The sequence below is a fragment of the Chelon labrosus genome (assembly GCF_963514085.1).
Source record: "Chelon labrosus genome assembly, chromosome: 14".
Classification (NCBI taxonomy): Eukaryota; Metazoa; Chordata; class Actinopteri; order Mugiliformes; family Mugilidae; genus Chelon; species Chelon labrosus.
The window spans coordinates 3991331-4004190 of NC_140347.1; the positions used below are offsets into that span (position 1 = coordinate 3991331).

Genomic DNA, 12860 nt, shown 5'->3' on the forward strand with positions numbered 1-12860 from the left:
GTCTGCGTGAAGGACATGTTGATGCAGGTTTTGTTTTGCAGACATGGGCAGAAATATTGACGTTTAAAGCAGTGAAAATGAGATCTTTTGGGGTATTGCATTGTATCCTGAGTCATCCACATCTAGTTGCAGGTATTTAAGCAGTGTTTGGTCTGATAGATTACAGTGGACTGAGCAGATGAAACACAGCAAGACTGGACAGGAATGTAACCCAGCTGAGAGCAAGGCTGGAAGGTTAGGAGGAGCCGGGAGGACTTCACTCATTCCTCTGTCTCCATTTACTTCCCCATTTTTCTCTGTTCATGTCTCTCTAAGTCCGGTCGTAGCCAAACCAAATCTGGAAGCTCAGACCAGTACGTTTCAGTGTGTCCTCACCTGTAGCCTCTAAAACACACCTGGGAAGGCCAAGTCATTTGACGGGTTCAGACGAGTCCAGGCCTGACACAACCAACAGCCACAGCGACAAAAAAATGAACCTATTACGAGCATCTCTTTGTCCAGTTTTAGATTTTACAAGGTGAAAGTTTTGAGTTTAATAGAAGAAAAAGTCATAAAAATATAAAGAACGACACTTAAAGCTCATTAGCATGTAATCAGACGATAAAACCTGTCTCCAAAACCTCTTCAAACGCACCTCGTCACTGCCTCTCTGCTCATTTTGGAGTTTTATTGTGATTTATCGCTCTGGTTTAGCAGAGTTTTCTTTTGTTTGTTTGTCTTTGTAGAAGCCATTCACAATGAATTAGGTAATTTCAAAGATGCACAGTCATCCATCTGACTGCGGCTTTTGTGGCTCCTGAATCATTCCCTCAGCTTTAAAAAGTTTTCCATCTCAGGAAGTCCTGCTTCATGTCAACTTTCTGCGGTTCTTCCAGACGAGTGTTAAAACCAAAGGCAGCAGCTGCAGCTCCTTTATATCTCGGCTGTGGACAGGTTTACGCCACACAGCTGAGCGAGTTGGACCCAATTTATACAAAATGTCGTTTGACTTTATCCTGGGATCTACTTTGCCATTGTTTGAACAAATCCTAAAGAATGAAAACAAATCCTTTGTACAGACGTTTGTGTAATGACCTGAATTAGGAGTGATGTATCACAGAAAACACTGTAACCTGCGGATGTTTGGCACCAAGGTGAGTTTTCCATTTTAGCCTCCATTTGGTCATAAACTTAAAATCTCCTGCTGACAAACGAGGCCCTGACGAAGCTCTTACTGTAAAGTTGGAGGTTTTACAGAGAAAGCATAAGCGCACTGGTTTTAATGTAGGTATAGTATCAGAGCAGCAGAGTTTCAGATGAGCAGATAGACCCTTTGTTGGCTTCTGATTGGTCTACTGATTCACCAACCAGAGGGCTCCTACCGTTGCTAACTGTACCTCTGGTTAGAGAAAGAAACCCAGTGGAAAAACCTGGATAAAAGAAGAGGCGTCACATTTGTTGACGTAATTCTCAAATGGTGATTTGGTGTGTAATGGTGGTTGGTCTCATGGGGGGAGAGATGTCCTGATCAAGTTGGTCTCCTGTAGCTTCCTAAAGTCTCTTCTTGTCTTCCTTGTCTTCTCCTAGAGTTGACTGGATTCAGTCCAATAAATCTTTCTGTCAAAGTTAATGTAGTGTGGAGAGGGTAGCTGGTACCTTGTGTTCTCTACTCCAGAAATGTTCTGGTCATCCAACACTGCCATAAACTCCCTAACCCTCTCTGGAAGATGTTTCTCCTTGACGCTGTCTCCAGGAAACTTTTCTCTTCTTTTAAACGTTCAGTATGGAAGACCTTAAATAAATAACCTCAAAAGATCAGACAAGGCTGAAGCCTGATACCGATCTGATCATTTTAAAAATTCCTGAATCTTCCCTGCTATCGATCGAGACGTCACTAATATACAAAAACAACACAGCATACAAAAGTATTAACCATAAATACACCTCAGCAAGTACCAATAAAGATCTATTTGGACACAGCAACCCAAAACATTATTATAGAAGAAATGAAAGAGAAATCTATCCTGACAAAGATCCCATTTTACATTTTATCATCTGCTCAGTCAGCGTCCTGACGTTCCATTGCATTCAAATGAGCCTAAACGCTCAAAATGGAAACTTAACTGAGTTGGACAGTGTTTCATCCTGTGATGTTTCCCTCTGTCTGGGCCACCCGTACAAAGACAGCAGTCGCTCTCCACCTTTCAAGTGGCATTAAACAGCTGATGGTAGTTGGAACATGTCAGGAGGCCAAGTTTAAACAAACTAATGAGTGGAGAGACTTTCCAGTGTGACTGTAGGCCTTCAGCGCAGAGAGACCTCCTCAGACCTGCTAGCCTAGCGTAGCCACGCTCACTTCTTATCAGAATAACTGGTAACACACCAGCAGGCGTGTTTCAACCGATACAGAGAACGCAATTGATGGCCGTTTGCTGGCCTTCTGATTGGTCTGCTGAGCCACCAACCAGAGAAAATATTTCTAGTATTAGTGGCTCTTAGCTTATTGAAATAATATTTGCCAAATAATATTTTCTGGTGCACAAGCATTCAGACGTCTGTCAATGTGCAGAGGAAGCTTTCTGAATACAGACCAGATACAGATCCTTTTTTTTCCGACTATAAACATTTGGAGAGCTCAGCGTTTTCCTTTCTTTTCTTTTTTCCTTCCTCTCTAACTGAAGATCTGGATCAACTTGCAAAAAAAATTGTTCTGCTCACGCACTTAATTATATAGCTGGCTCTAATACGCTGTGATAATTATCACGTTGTGGAAACATGGATCCTCAGTCTTTCCAGCCTCTGTACATGCTGTCGACTGCTGTTCAGACACGATATCGACTCTTCTTTCATCGTCATATGGCTGTGTGTAAACACATTGTTATAAAGTGAAGTCATTTTAGTTTTTCTTAATTTTACTTAACTTCTTATAGGAACCTTAAAGAAAAATTAATTGAGAACATCTTCCAGAGGTATCATATTTAACACATCAGGGTTTTACAGGCTTTGTTATTTTTAATTTTAGAACAAATTAAAAATACACTTCGTTGTATTTGGAACATTTAATTAGGTTTAAACAATTGGCTTTTTCATTTTGTCTAGACTAAACAAAAACTGTTCTGTTCCTGTTAAGACAAATATGGACTGAAAGACAAATGTGTGTGTGTGTGCCTCTGATTTTCTAAATATTAAAGACAATGATTACCAAGTGAACCTCTGCAACATTAGAATAAATGAATGCATATACTAAGATGACATTTTAATATTTTACATTTATTTAATTTGAAAAAATTGGCATAACACAGACAGCATCATGAAACGCATCAGAGTATCATATTTAATACAATCAACTTTCAACATGACTTTACTATAATATAATGTATAAAGTATGAAGTATTTATTGGTTGGTTCAGTAAAGTAAATATTCATATTGAAATATCAAATATCAAAGTTTGAGGAGAAAACAGAATGAATGAACCCGTTTGTCTGAAAGATTCATTTTCAGACATTTTTGCATTGAAAATCCCCAAACATATATTTTCCAACAAATATGTTAAAACCAGATTTTTCCAGCCATCAGAGGAAGCAAGGGACTCAATCTGTACACAGGATATATATTTTTTTTTACTAAAATGTTTCCCTGGTTTAACTGGAAACAGAACCACGAAAATATGATGTTAAAAAACTGAGGTCAGAGTTTTATAATACTTAAGGTTCATAAAACCAACGAAATTTAACTTGAGACTTTGTTAAAGATAAAAACATCAAAATGTAGAATATCGGTAAAGGCCAGACTATAGTCACGATCTGATGAAGTAAAGATGTCCAATAAACGACAGTGAAGTGATTTCCTCTTGGTGCTGCTGTGTTGGCTCAGTGGACCCTAACAAGTTTTATGTCTTTCCTCTTTCATGTGTCCCCTCTCCTCTCTAATGAAGCCGAAATGTCTTAAAATATCCTCAAAAAAAAGAAAGAAAAAAAAAGAATCCATTGAGTCTGGACAGCTCTTCACATGTGTTTATCCCGTCGTCTCTGCCCTTTATAGCTGTGGTGAGCTGTTTGACTCCGCCGTCCACTCCACAGCCTTTTAATAGTTTCCATTTTAAAAGATAATTTGATCTGCCGGCCCGTCCAAAGGCTTCCTTTGTTTTAAAGCAAAGATGGATTTAAAAAAAAAACTAAAAACTGACAAATACTGGAAAGAACATTTGAGGAACTCAGCCAGCATTGCTCACAGTTGACTTTTAAAACATCTGGGAGGAAATCTGGGGGTGTTTTGGTAAAATATCAATATTTATCTCATTTTGATATGTGTTTAAATGAGTAACATTAAAAAAAAAAATAACCTTCACTTGTTGTTTCCAGAGGTTGGCCCTCCTAAAAACCTTGTCACCAGCGATGTAACCGACACCAGTTTCACGGCATCCTGGACGGCAGCGCCTGGGAGCGTGGACATGTACCGGCTTCGATGGAGGTCGCTGTTCTCCTCAGAGGGCGGAGAGAAAACGCTGCCGGGGGATGTTACCAGCACCGTGCTAGACGGTCTGAGTCCAGAGACGCTTTATCAAGTCTCTGTGGTCGCCGCCTACAGTCACAAAGACAGCGACCCCCTCACTGGACAGGAGACCACAGATGGTAAGACACCACTGACTCTGGATCTATGATCTGGAAACAGAATCAGTCTCTTTCTTTAACCTGTAATAAAACTGATTTATTTAAAAAAACAAGAGTCCAAAATAGGAATTTAAATAAACGACAAAAAGAACTGAACATATTTAAAAGAACAAAATAAATGCTACTTAATACCTAGCTTTTAAATTATGTGCATTTGTCTGCGATTCAACTTCCGTTGGTCTCTCCGTTGGGAACTGATTCTGCTCCTGCAAAGATCTGCCGGGCCAATCAGATCGTTTGGGTTCAGGGCTTCATGTGGTGATGGACAGAAGAGCAACAGTATGCACGTCATCTGTTGGACAATTTTGAGAGTCTAAAGCTGTGAACACACAACGTTTACGAGTTGAGTTGTTGGGTAATTAAACACGGGGGACGAACCGTGTGACGACACGGAGCATTGATAAAGACGATGAAGATATTCATTGTTTTTTTGTAATAAAACTCACGTCCAAGCAGCTAACTCTGCTGCTCTGGAAGTTTGACAAATCCTGCCTTAACACATCCTAGAAGTCAGCCTGACTTTTACCATAAAAAAAACTAATAAATTAGTTTGGGAAAGTTGTTCTGGAGTCTCTCCTTTGGGAACTGATTCTGCTCCAGCAAAAATCTGCCAGGCCAATCAGAAAGTTTGGACGGGGCTTTATGTGGTGATGGACAGACATCGACCTCACTGACTGGCTCTGATTGGTTGGAGGACTATCCAATTAATTTTCTCTGTATCGCCCTATAATTAAATCCAGATGGAGACTCATATCCTGATCTAGTCTGATCTAAGTAGGAGAAGTAGCTCCATTGATCCAATTAGATTTTAGGTCAGGTTGTTTTTTGTGATTGGTTAGTTTGAGATCAGCTCTGCAGCACAGGTGTTGAAATTCATTGGAAGTGGTCATGAGCCTTTATCTTTAACCATCAAAGGGAAGTTAAGGACACTGTGGCTTTTGTCAGTAAACGTTTTATAGAAAATACTTAGATCACCGATTGCAAGGTCACATGATTACGAGCCAGTTCAACGTTTTCTTTTGTCTGGACAGTTCTCCAAAAGAGTTCTGGTTCCTAGTTTATGGATTTTCATTTTAAATTATTTTCAAACTGTGATTTAGAGTGAAAACCGACATGGTTTTTGTTGTGTTATGTTCCTGTGACCTCATGCAGACGTTAAAACTCTTGTCTTTCCGTGTGGACTCACGGGAAATCAGAGCGACATGTCGATAAACGTCCACACCTTAGTACGCATTGTTCCTCCGTGCATCCTTCCAGCAGCTACACCGCATCTCCTGCTTTTGTAGATTTGTTCAAATCTATCGGCACATTTAAAAGTTGGACGCAGTATTGTTTTTTCCAGCAATAAAAATCCTCCGGAGTGAAATCAAGTAGTTTGAAAGACTTCACAAGGGATCATTAAATGTACACATTATTCCATTGCTAAGCTTTCTTAATCACTTGCAGAACCATTGGAATGAGCTGATTTTATTTTACGGGACTTCGTTGTTTCGGGGTAAAAGAAAAATGTGGTTATCATTTCCTCTGGATTGATCACTTGTGGGTAAAAGCCTAATTTATAACCAATTAGTTTTGGCTTGATGTGCATGGCGTTGCTCAACAGTCATGCCTGAAGTTATGAATGCAGAACAAATACAAACAATACAGAGTAGGAGAGGCGATCGGTTGAAGCTTTAAATGAACTCTTTGATTCCAGCCTCTGCTGCCGGGAAGACACTGAGAGTGTCGGACGAGACCGAGCGAACCATGAGGGTCAGATGGACGCCAGCACCGGGCAAGGTGGTCAACTACCGGCTGAAGTACGGCCTGAGCCGCGGTGGAGGCAAAGAGATCGTCCTGAAGATCCCCGGGACGTCCACGTCCACAGTCATGAAGCGCCTGCAGCCCATGACCACCTACAACATCACCGTTCTACCCATCTACAAGCGCGGGGAAGGCAAAGCAAGGCAAGGAGTAGGAACGACACGTACGTTGGTCCATAATTCAACCCTCTGAGAGACAGTACACTGCAGAAACACGTTCCATCTTAACCAAGACGTTTAAACCTGTGCTCAGTCTAAAGATAGCTCAAATTCATAGATCCCTTTGAAAATTATGAAGAGTTCAGCTCAAAGGTTGGACGTGATGAATCTCAAATTAGGGATTAGGGATTTTTTTATTGGTTGATTGTGCCGTTGCAGATTCTGACCTGCCTGGGGGGTCCAATCTGGCCCACAGGATAAATACTGAAGAGTGAAAATTAAGAAAATTAAGACCTAGAAGACGTTGACTGCAACTTTTCAATAAAAGTAGCTGCTAATCCTAATCTGTCCACTAAGGATGCCACTATTTTAGTCAGAGTGGTGGACATAACACAGCAGAGACCCAGAACAGTTCACAGCAATGCACTGAAATTGCACTCATTTAGTTCTTATTAAATCATTTTAGGTTGCTGATAAAATTCTTTGTAAAGGAATAGCTCAGTAAATGTTAAAAAATTATATTGTAGTTGTACGTTCTAAAACAAAGGAAAAAATTTGGAGTTAATAGGTTATTATGATACTGTTACAGCCTGCTTGAGATTAAATTGAGCTGTACGTGGCCCCTGAACTAGAATGTTCAGTTTTAGGGGTCGCTCCCAAATTTCTCCTAAATTGGACTTGCAGCACCCTTTATACCTCCGTGCTGTATGGATTTCTGTACTTCCAGTACAAACTAATCAGATCTTTTAAACATAACCCTGTTCCCATAAGACCAGCATGTACAGTGACGTGTTGACCTCCATCTCAGCCAGTTTCCCGGCTGTTCTCTTTGATTGTCGGTAAATGGAAATGGAAACCCTTGGCTTGTTTTTTGATTTTATCACTCGATTGAAGGGAAAACTTATGACCGCAAGTCATACTGCCTTGGAAACAAGTGAGACTATATTATCCAAATTGTAGATTTTGTTTTTGGTTCCCCCCTGAAAAAAAAGTCTTGATTTAGAGACTGACTTCAAGTTTAAACAACCTGTTAAGATGAGTACTCCTCACACCTGCAGAGACGCAGCACTTTAAAACCACCAAAACACATGCTCAATCACACGCTAGCATTACTAACCACACAGCATGAACACTGGGCTTCTTAACGATTCACACCGGGTTCAAGGAATTGTATTATGGACTAATGAGAAAGTGGCTTGAATGTGGCGTGGCTGATCTTTAAAACCTTTGCCAAGAGTTGCAGTTGTGTCACGTTTAGCTCTGCGTGAGTTTGTCCTCAAGTTCCTGCTCGGGTTCTTCCCTTTCAGTGTCGCCCTACAAGCCCCCCAGGAACCTCCAGACCTCAGAGCCCACCAGGACCAGCTTCAGAGTCTCCTGGGATCCGGCCCCCGGAAACGTTACGGGCTACAAAGTGACCTTTCACCCCAAGGGGAATGATGTAGACCTGGGGGAACTCAGGGTCGGCCCAGATGATAACACAGTGGTTCTGGAGGAACTCAGGTAACTGCACAAACTTTTCTCAAGATACTGATTGATATTCATGATCAGAATATGTATTTAGTGTCATTAGGCATCAAGGATACAACATACAGCTGCAAATAAATCAAATAAACAGTTGTTATGGTTGGAAGCTATCAAGCTATCTGCAGCCACCATGGCCGATCTCTGCCTACAGCTGGATCAGAACCATGAACAGCTGTTTGTTGACTTGGGGAGATGATCCATATTTTGGAATAAGCTGTAAAGATAGATAGATAGATAGATAGATAGATAGATAGATAGATAGATAGTCTTCTAATGTGTGAATTACTGTTTTCGATTCATATTTTTTCCTTATTGTTCCTCAGGGCAGGAACAAAGTACTCCGTTGCCGTCTTTGGGATGTTCGAAGGAGGCGAGAGCTTGCCTCTTTCAGGAGAGGAAAAGACGACCCTGTCTGATGACCCCGAACCTCCCCCTCTGGATCCTTCTGGTAAAAGTTGATCATCACACCACACACAAATCTCCGACAGCAGCCTGCAGACCAGACGCTTTCTGATAGTTTGCAGTGTAGAATTGTTCTAACATCGAGGCATCGCCCTGATTAGCGCCAGAGAGCTGAATTATTCTCTGTCAGAGGGAATTAGTATCACTATCGGTGTGGGATCACAGACCAAAAACTCAGCGCAGATGATTGTGATTAGTACAAATTAATCTGAGCTGCTTGGCTTGCATTTCCTCAACGCCCTCTTATCTCCTTTGGAGAGTGATGTAGAGCAAAATGACATGCTAATGTAAGAGACATGCTGAGGCGCTGACACCAGCATTTATAAACTGCCCAGTTGGACGTCTCCCACCATCGCCTCACATGCTAAATACAGTGCCACTTAAAAATATAGCGTCCTTCAGAATTTTCTACATTTCTGCATAAAAATTACTCAAAGCATCAGCAGAGAATCCTGAAACTTGACAAAGTACAATGAATGTCAATGAAACACATGAAACATTATACTTGTGTATTTGCTGATTTAGGACAATGAGCCAATATTACATATCATGTCCTCCTTGTTTCCAGTATCTGCTGTGACCTCCTTGTAACTAAATGTTTCTGGTAACTGCTGATCAGTGGTCTACAGCAGCTTGGAGGAATTTTAGCCCATTCCTCAGAACAGAACCACTTCAGTTCTGAGATGTTGGTGGGTTTCCTCACATCAACTGCTTGCTTCAGGTCCTTCCACAACATTTCTATTGGATTAAGGTCAGGACTTTGACTTGGCCGTTCCTAAACATTCATCTTGTTCTTCTTTAACCGTTCTTTTGTAGAACCCCTTGTGTTCTTGGGCTCGTTGTCTTGCTGCATGACCCAGTTTCTCTTCACATTCAGCTCATGGACAGATGTCCATATTTTCTTCTAGAGTTCACTGGTAGAATTCAGAATTCATTGGTCCATGAAAGTAGTCTTAAATCTCCTCCATTTGCTCTCAACCTGTCTGACTGTGGATTATTTGTGGGTTCCAAACTCTTTAGAGATGGTTTTGGAAACTTTTCCAGCCTGATGAGCAACAACAACTCTTTTTCTGAGCTCCTCAGAAAGCTCCTTTGTCCGTTGCCATCATACACTTCCACAAACGTGTGTTGCGAAGATCAGACTGAGACAAATTCCTGATTTATTTAAGCCAAACCAGGAACTGAACGACACCTGAGTCTCATCACATTGATTGGAAACACTTCTTGACCTTGAAATTAACTTGGAATCCTAGAGGTGCAACTGACTGATACTAATATTGGCTCATTTTCCTGAATAAACAAAAACAGTTATAATATTTCTGTTTGATGTGACCATGTGATTGAGTTCTCTTTGTCTACTTTCAGGGCTTGTGTAAAAATCCTCTGATGTTTTGATTCAGTTTTATGCAGAAATGTATAAAATTCTGAATCAGCTCTGTATTTGCCACGATGTCCTGACCTTTAGTGGCATCCCCATGCGTCTTCATTAGCCCCGACAATTTACTACCAAGCTCAGCGTCTGCTGTCCAAATGTTTCTCCGGTCGTGCAAAAGAAGATATTTCCCGTTTTTATGTTGTCTGGAATTACGGAAAGCGTCTCTGCTTGCAATTAAGAGTTTTTAACCGCTGCAGGGATATAGGCAGCTAGGAAAATGTTATGCTTCTCATAAGACCTGGACACTGCGACCGTCCGCCCACCGAGCGGGGAACGGGTCAAAATGTTCCACCGAGGTTCCACCGTGAGATCCTCATTTATTAGAGCAGGCTTCAGGCCAGACATCCTGACAGGTCCATATGGTCTGGCAGAGCTGCTTCATATGCTGCTGATTTTCATCGGCCTCTAAATCCTTTATTCCTTTTTAAATTGTCGGCTTTGAACAAAGTGGGGAAACTTCACAGCCAAGCGAGAAGAAATCACTGGTTTCCACCACCTCTCCATTATTATCATTATTATTATTATTATTATTATTAAATTACATGTTATGATTCCAGCTAGAAGAAAATTTGACAAAAATAAAACCAGATAGAAGCTGGATATCAAGGCCTGGGGCTTCGACTGGTAGTAACAGCTGCTAAATGATGACGCCATATTCATAATTAAAACCAAACCTTTAGAAACACTACAGAGTTATTCTCACTCAAAAGTGTTACCAAGTGTAAACACATAAAAATCATTATTTAACCAAATAATCCCAACTGCATGAATCGAGATGATTTCCGAGTTTTCTTGAGCTTCTGTTCCTCGAGTGGAAGCTCATCACCATGGAAAACCTCCAGTCAATAAGAAGTTTTGGTGCTTAACCCCTTGAGACCATGTTTGCAAGGATTAACTACATCTAAAATGAAAAAATGTTACTTTTCACCATTGTGCATTGCAAATTTTCCTACATTATTTAAGCATTTTTAAGTAATAAAAAACAATAATTTATGCAAAAGAGGGTTGGGCTTTCCAACATTTTGGGCTTTCCCCCTCTTGTTCTGCTGTTAAGTTTCATATAGATTATCATTACTCTCATAAAGTCAACTCAGTCATGAAATAAAAACCGGATCCTTTAATGTAACGCGTGTAAATCAAAGAAAAGAAAAAAGTAAACGTCAAGTTGGTGCAACATCTGCTCCACGTGTTTTTCGAAATTTTGGAAGTTGAAAAATAACTTGAGGCTTGAGCGGCCGCTGGCCTGAGCTCAAGTGCAACAGCAGTTCAGAATTTCTGCAGGACACCAGTGATTTATATCCCGCTGTCAGAGCGAGCTGGATATTTATTTGCTCTTACTCAGAAACACTGGATCGAGCCGTCGTCTGCAGACTTCTGGAGGCCTCTTAAAGCTGCCTTCCTTCTTAATGAACGTTGTTTACCGGCGCTGGTGCACCTCAAGCGTCTGTTTCTGCAGTCTGCTGAAAACAAAACATCATGGATTGTCTCCTAACATGTTTTCAGTTGCACACGCAGGGCCCTGGTTTTTAATATCTGGGCGTGTCGTCCCAGAAAAGAGGACGAGCGGCCATTTTTCACCCCTACAGGTGCCTGGAGCAGGAATGTGCAGTAACTGTTGGGGGACCGAGGGGCCTCGTATATCACGGTGTCAAAGAGGCCAGAAAAGACCACAGGGCTGCTTCGCTGCTGGATAAAAAAACAGACGACACCGAGGGGAGAAAGACCCAGAAGCTGTTACGCAATCTGTTACCAGTGTGAATTATTTGTGTTACGTAATACTGCTGTATGAACATTGTTATTTTGTCATGTGCTCCTCAGTTCTGTCTCTCTTCCCGACACAATCCCTTTGTTTTTCCTCTCTTACTTTCTGACGGTTGATGTGTGAAACTGATGGGACGCTCGTGGCCGGGTTCCTGTTGCGTACCAGGTGCCTCTCTAACCTCCTGGTCATCTCTCCCTGCAGACACTCAGTGTAAGACCTCAGCGAAGGCCGACATGGTGCTGCTGGTCGATGGCTCCTGGAGCATCGGTCGCATCAACTTCAAGACCGTCCGCAACTTCATCTCTCGCATGGTCAGCGTGTTCGACATCGGCCCCGACAAAGTCCAGATCGGTAGCGCAGCGGCAGCATTTGCATTTCTAACTGAATTTTATAGATTTTATGAGAAATCTGACGGCGAATGCTGGCATTCCTTTGGTTTTACATGGTGTCGACTGTTATTTCCTGCAGCTCTGACTCAGTACAGCGGTGACCCGAAGACGGAGTGGCACCTGAACGCCCACCCGACTAGACAGTCCCTGCTGAACGCCGTCGCCAACCTGCCGTACAAGGGAGGAAACACCATGACGGGTGATTCAGCAGCGTTAATCTGCTTCTTTCAGGGTTAAATGCTCTAGATATAGCTGAAGTCCTGTGGTCGAGGTGATTTGTGATTCATTCCTGGAGCAAAAATAAAAACAGACGGTGAAAGGAGTCGACCAAGGAACTCACAATGTTCTTCTAAGTCGGTTTCAATCTTTTATTAAACTTTTTATAGTGTTTGTCCTATTTCCAGATAATTTAAAACACTTTGCAGCTTGTTTGGAACATTTTGCAATAAAAGTATAAATATTCTTATCTGGCTTAGGGTTAGGGCTAGGGTTAAAGGGTTAGAGGGTTAGGGGGAGGGTTAGGCTTAGGGTTAGAGGGTTAGGGCTAGGGTTAGAGGGTTGGGGATAGGGGTAAGGGTTCAAAACAAAAATAATAAGGCTGCCAAAACAGAATTGCTGTGATTTAATTGATTTATTGAGTGTATAAATCATTGATCTCAAATGGTGAAATAAACTTT

At 41.5% G+C, this 12860-nt stretch overlaps 1 protein-coding gene across 1 annotated transcript in view; it reads left to right on the top strand.

The window, feature by feature from the left end:
• col12a1b (collagen, type XII, alpha 1b) overlaps positions 1-12860 on the top strand; it is a 108885-nt gene that overhangs the window by 20048 nt on the left and 75977 nt on the right. The window contains exons 13-18 of the mRNA XM_084560728.1: positions 4342-4611; positions 6347-6616; positions 7919-8111; positions 8459-8583; positions 11996-12145; positions 12263-12382. Of these exons, the coding sequence (XP_084416854.1) occupies positions 4342-4611; positions 6347-6616; positions 7919-8111; positions 8459-8583; positions 11996-12145; positions 12263-12382 (1128 nt within the window). The remainder of the gene's footprint in view (positions 1-4341; positions 4612-6346; positions 6617-7918; positions 8112-8458; positions 8584-11995; positions 12146-12262; positions 12383-12860) is intronic.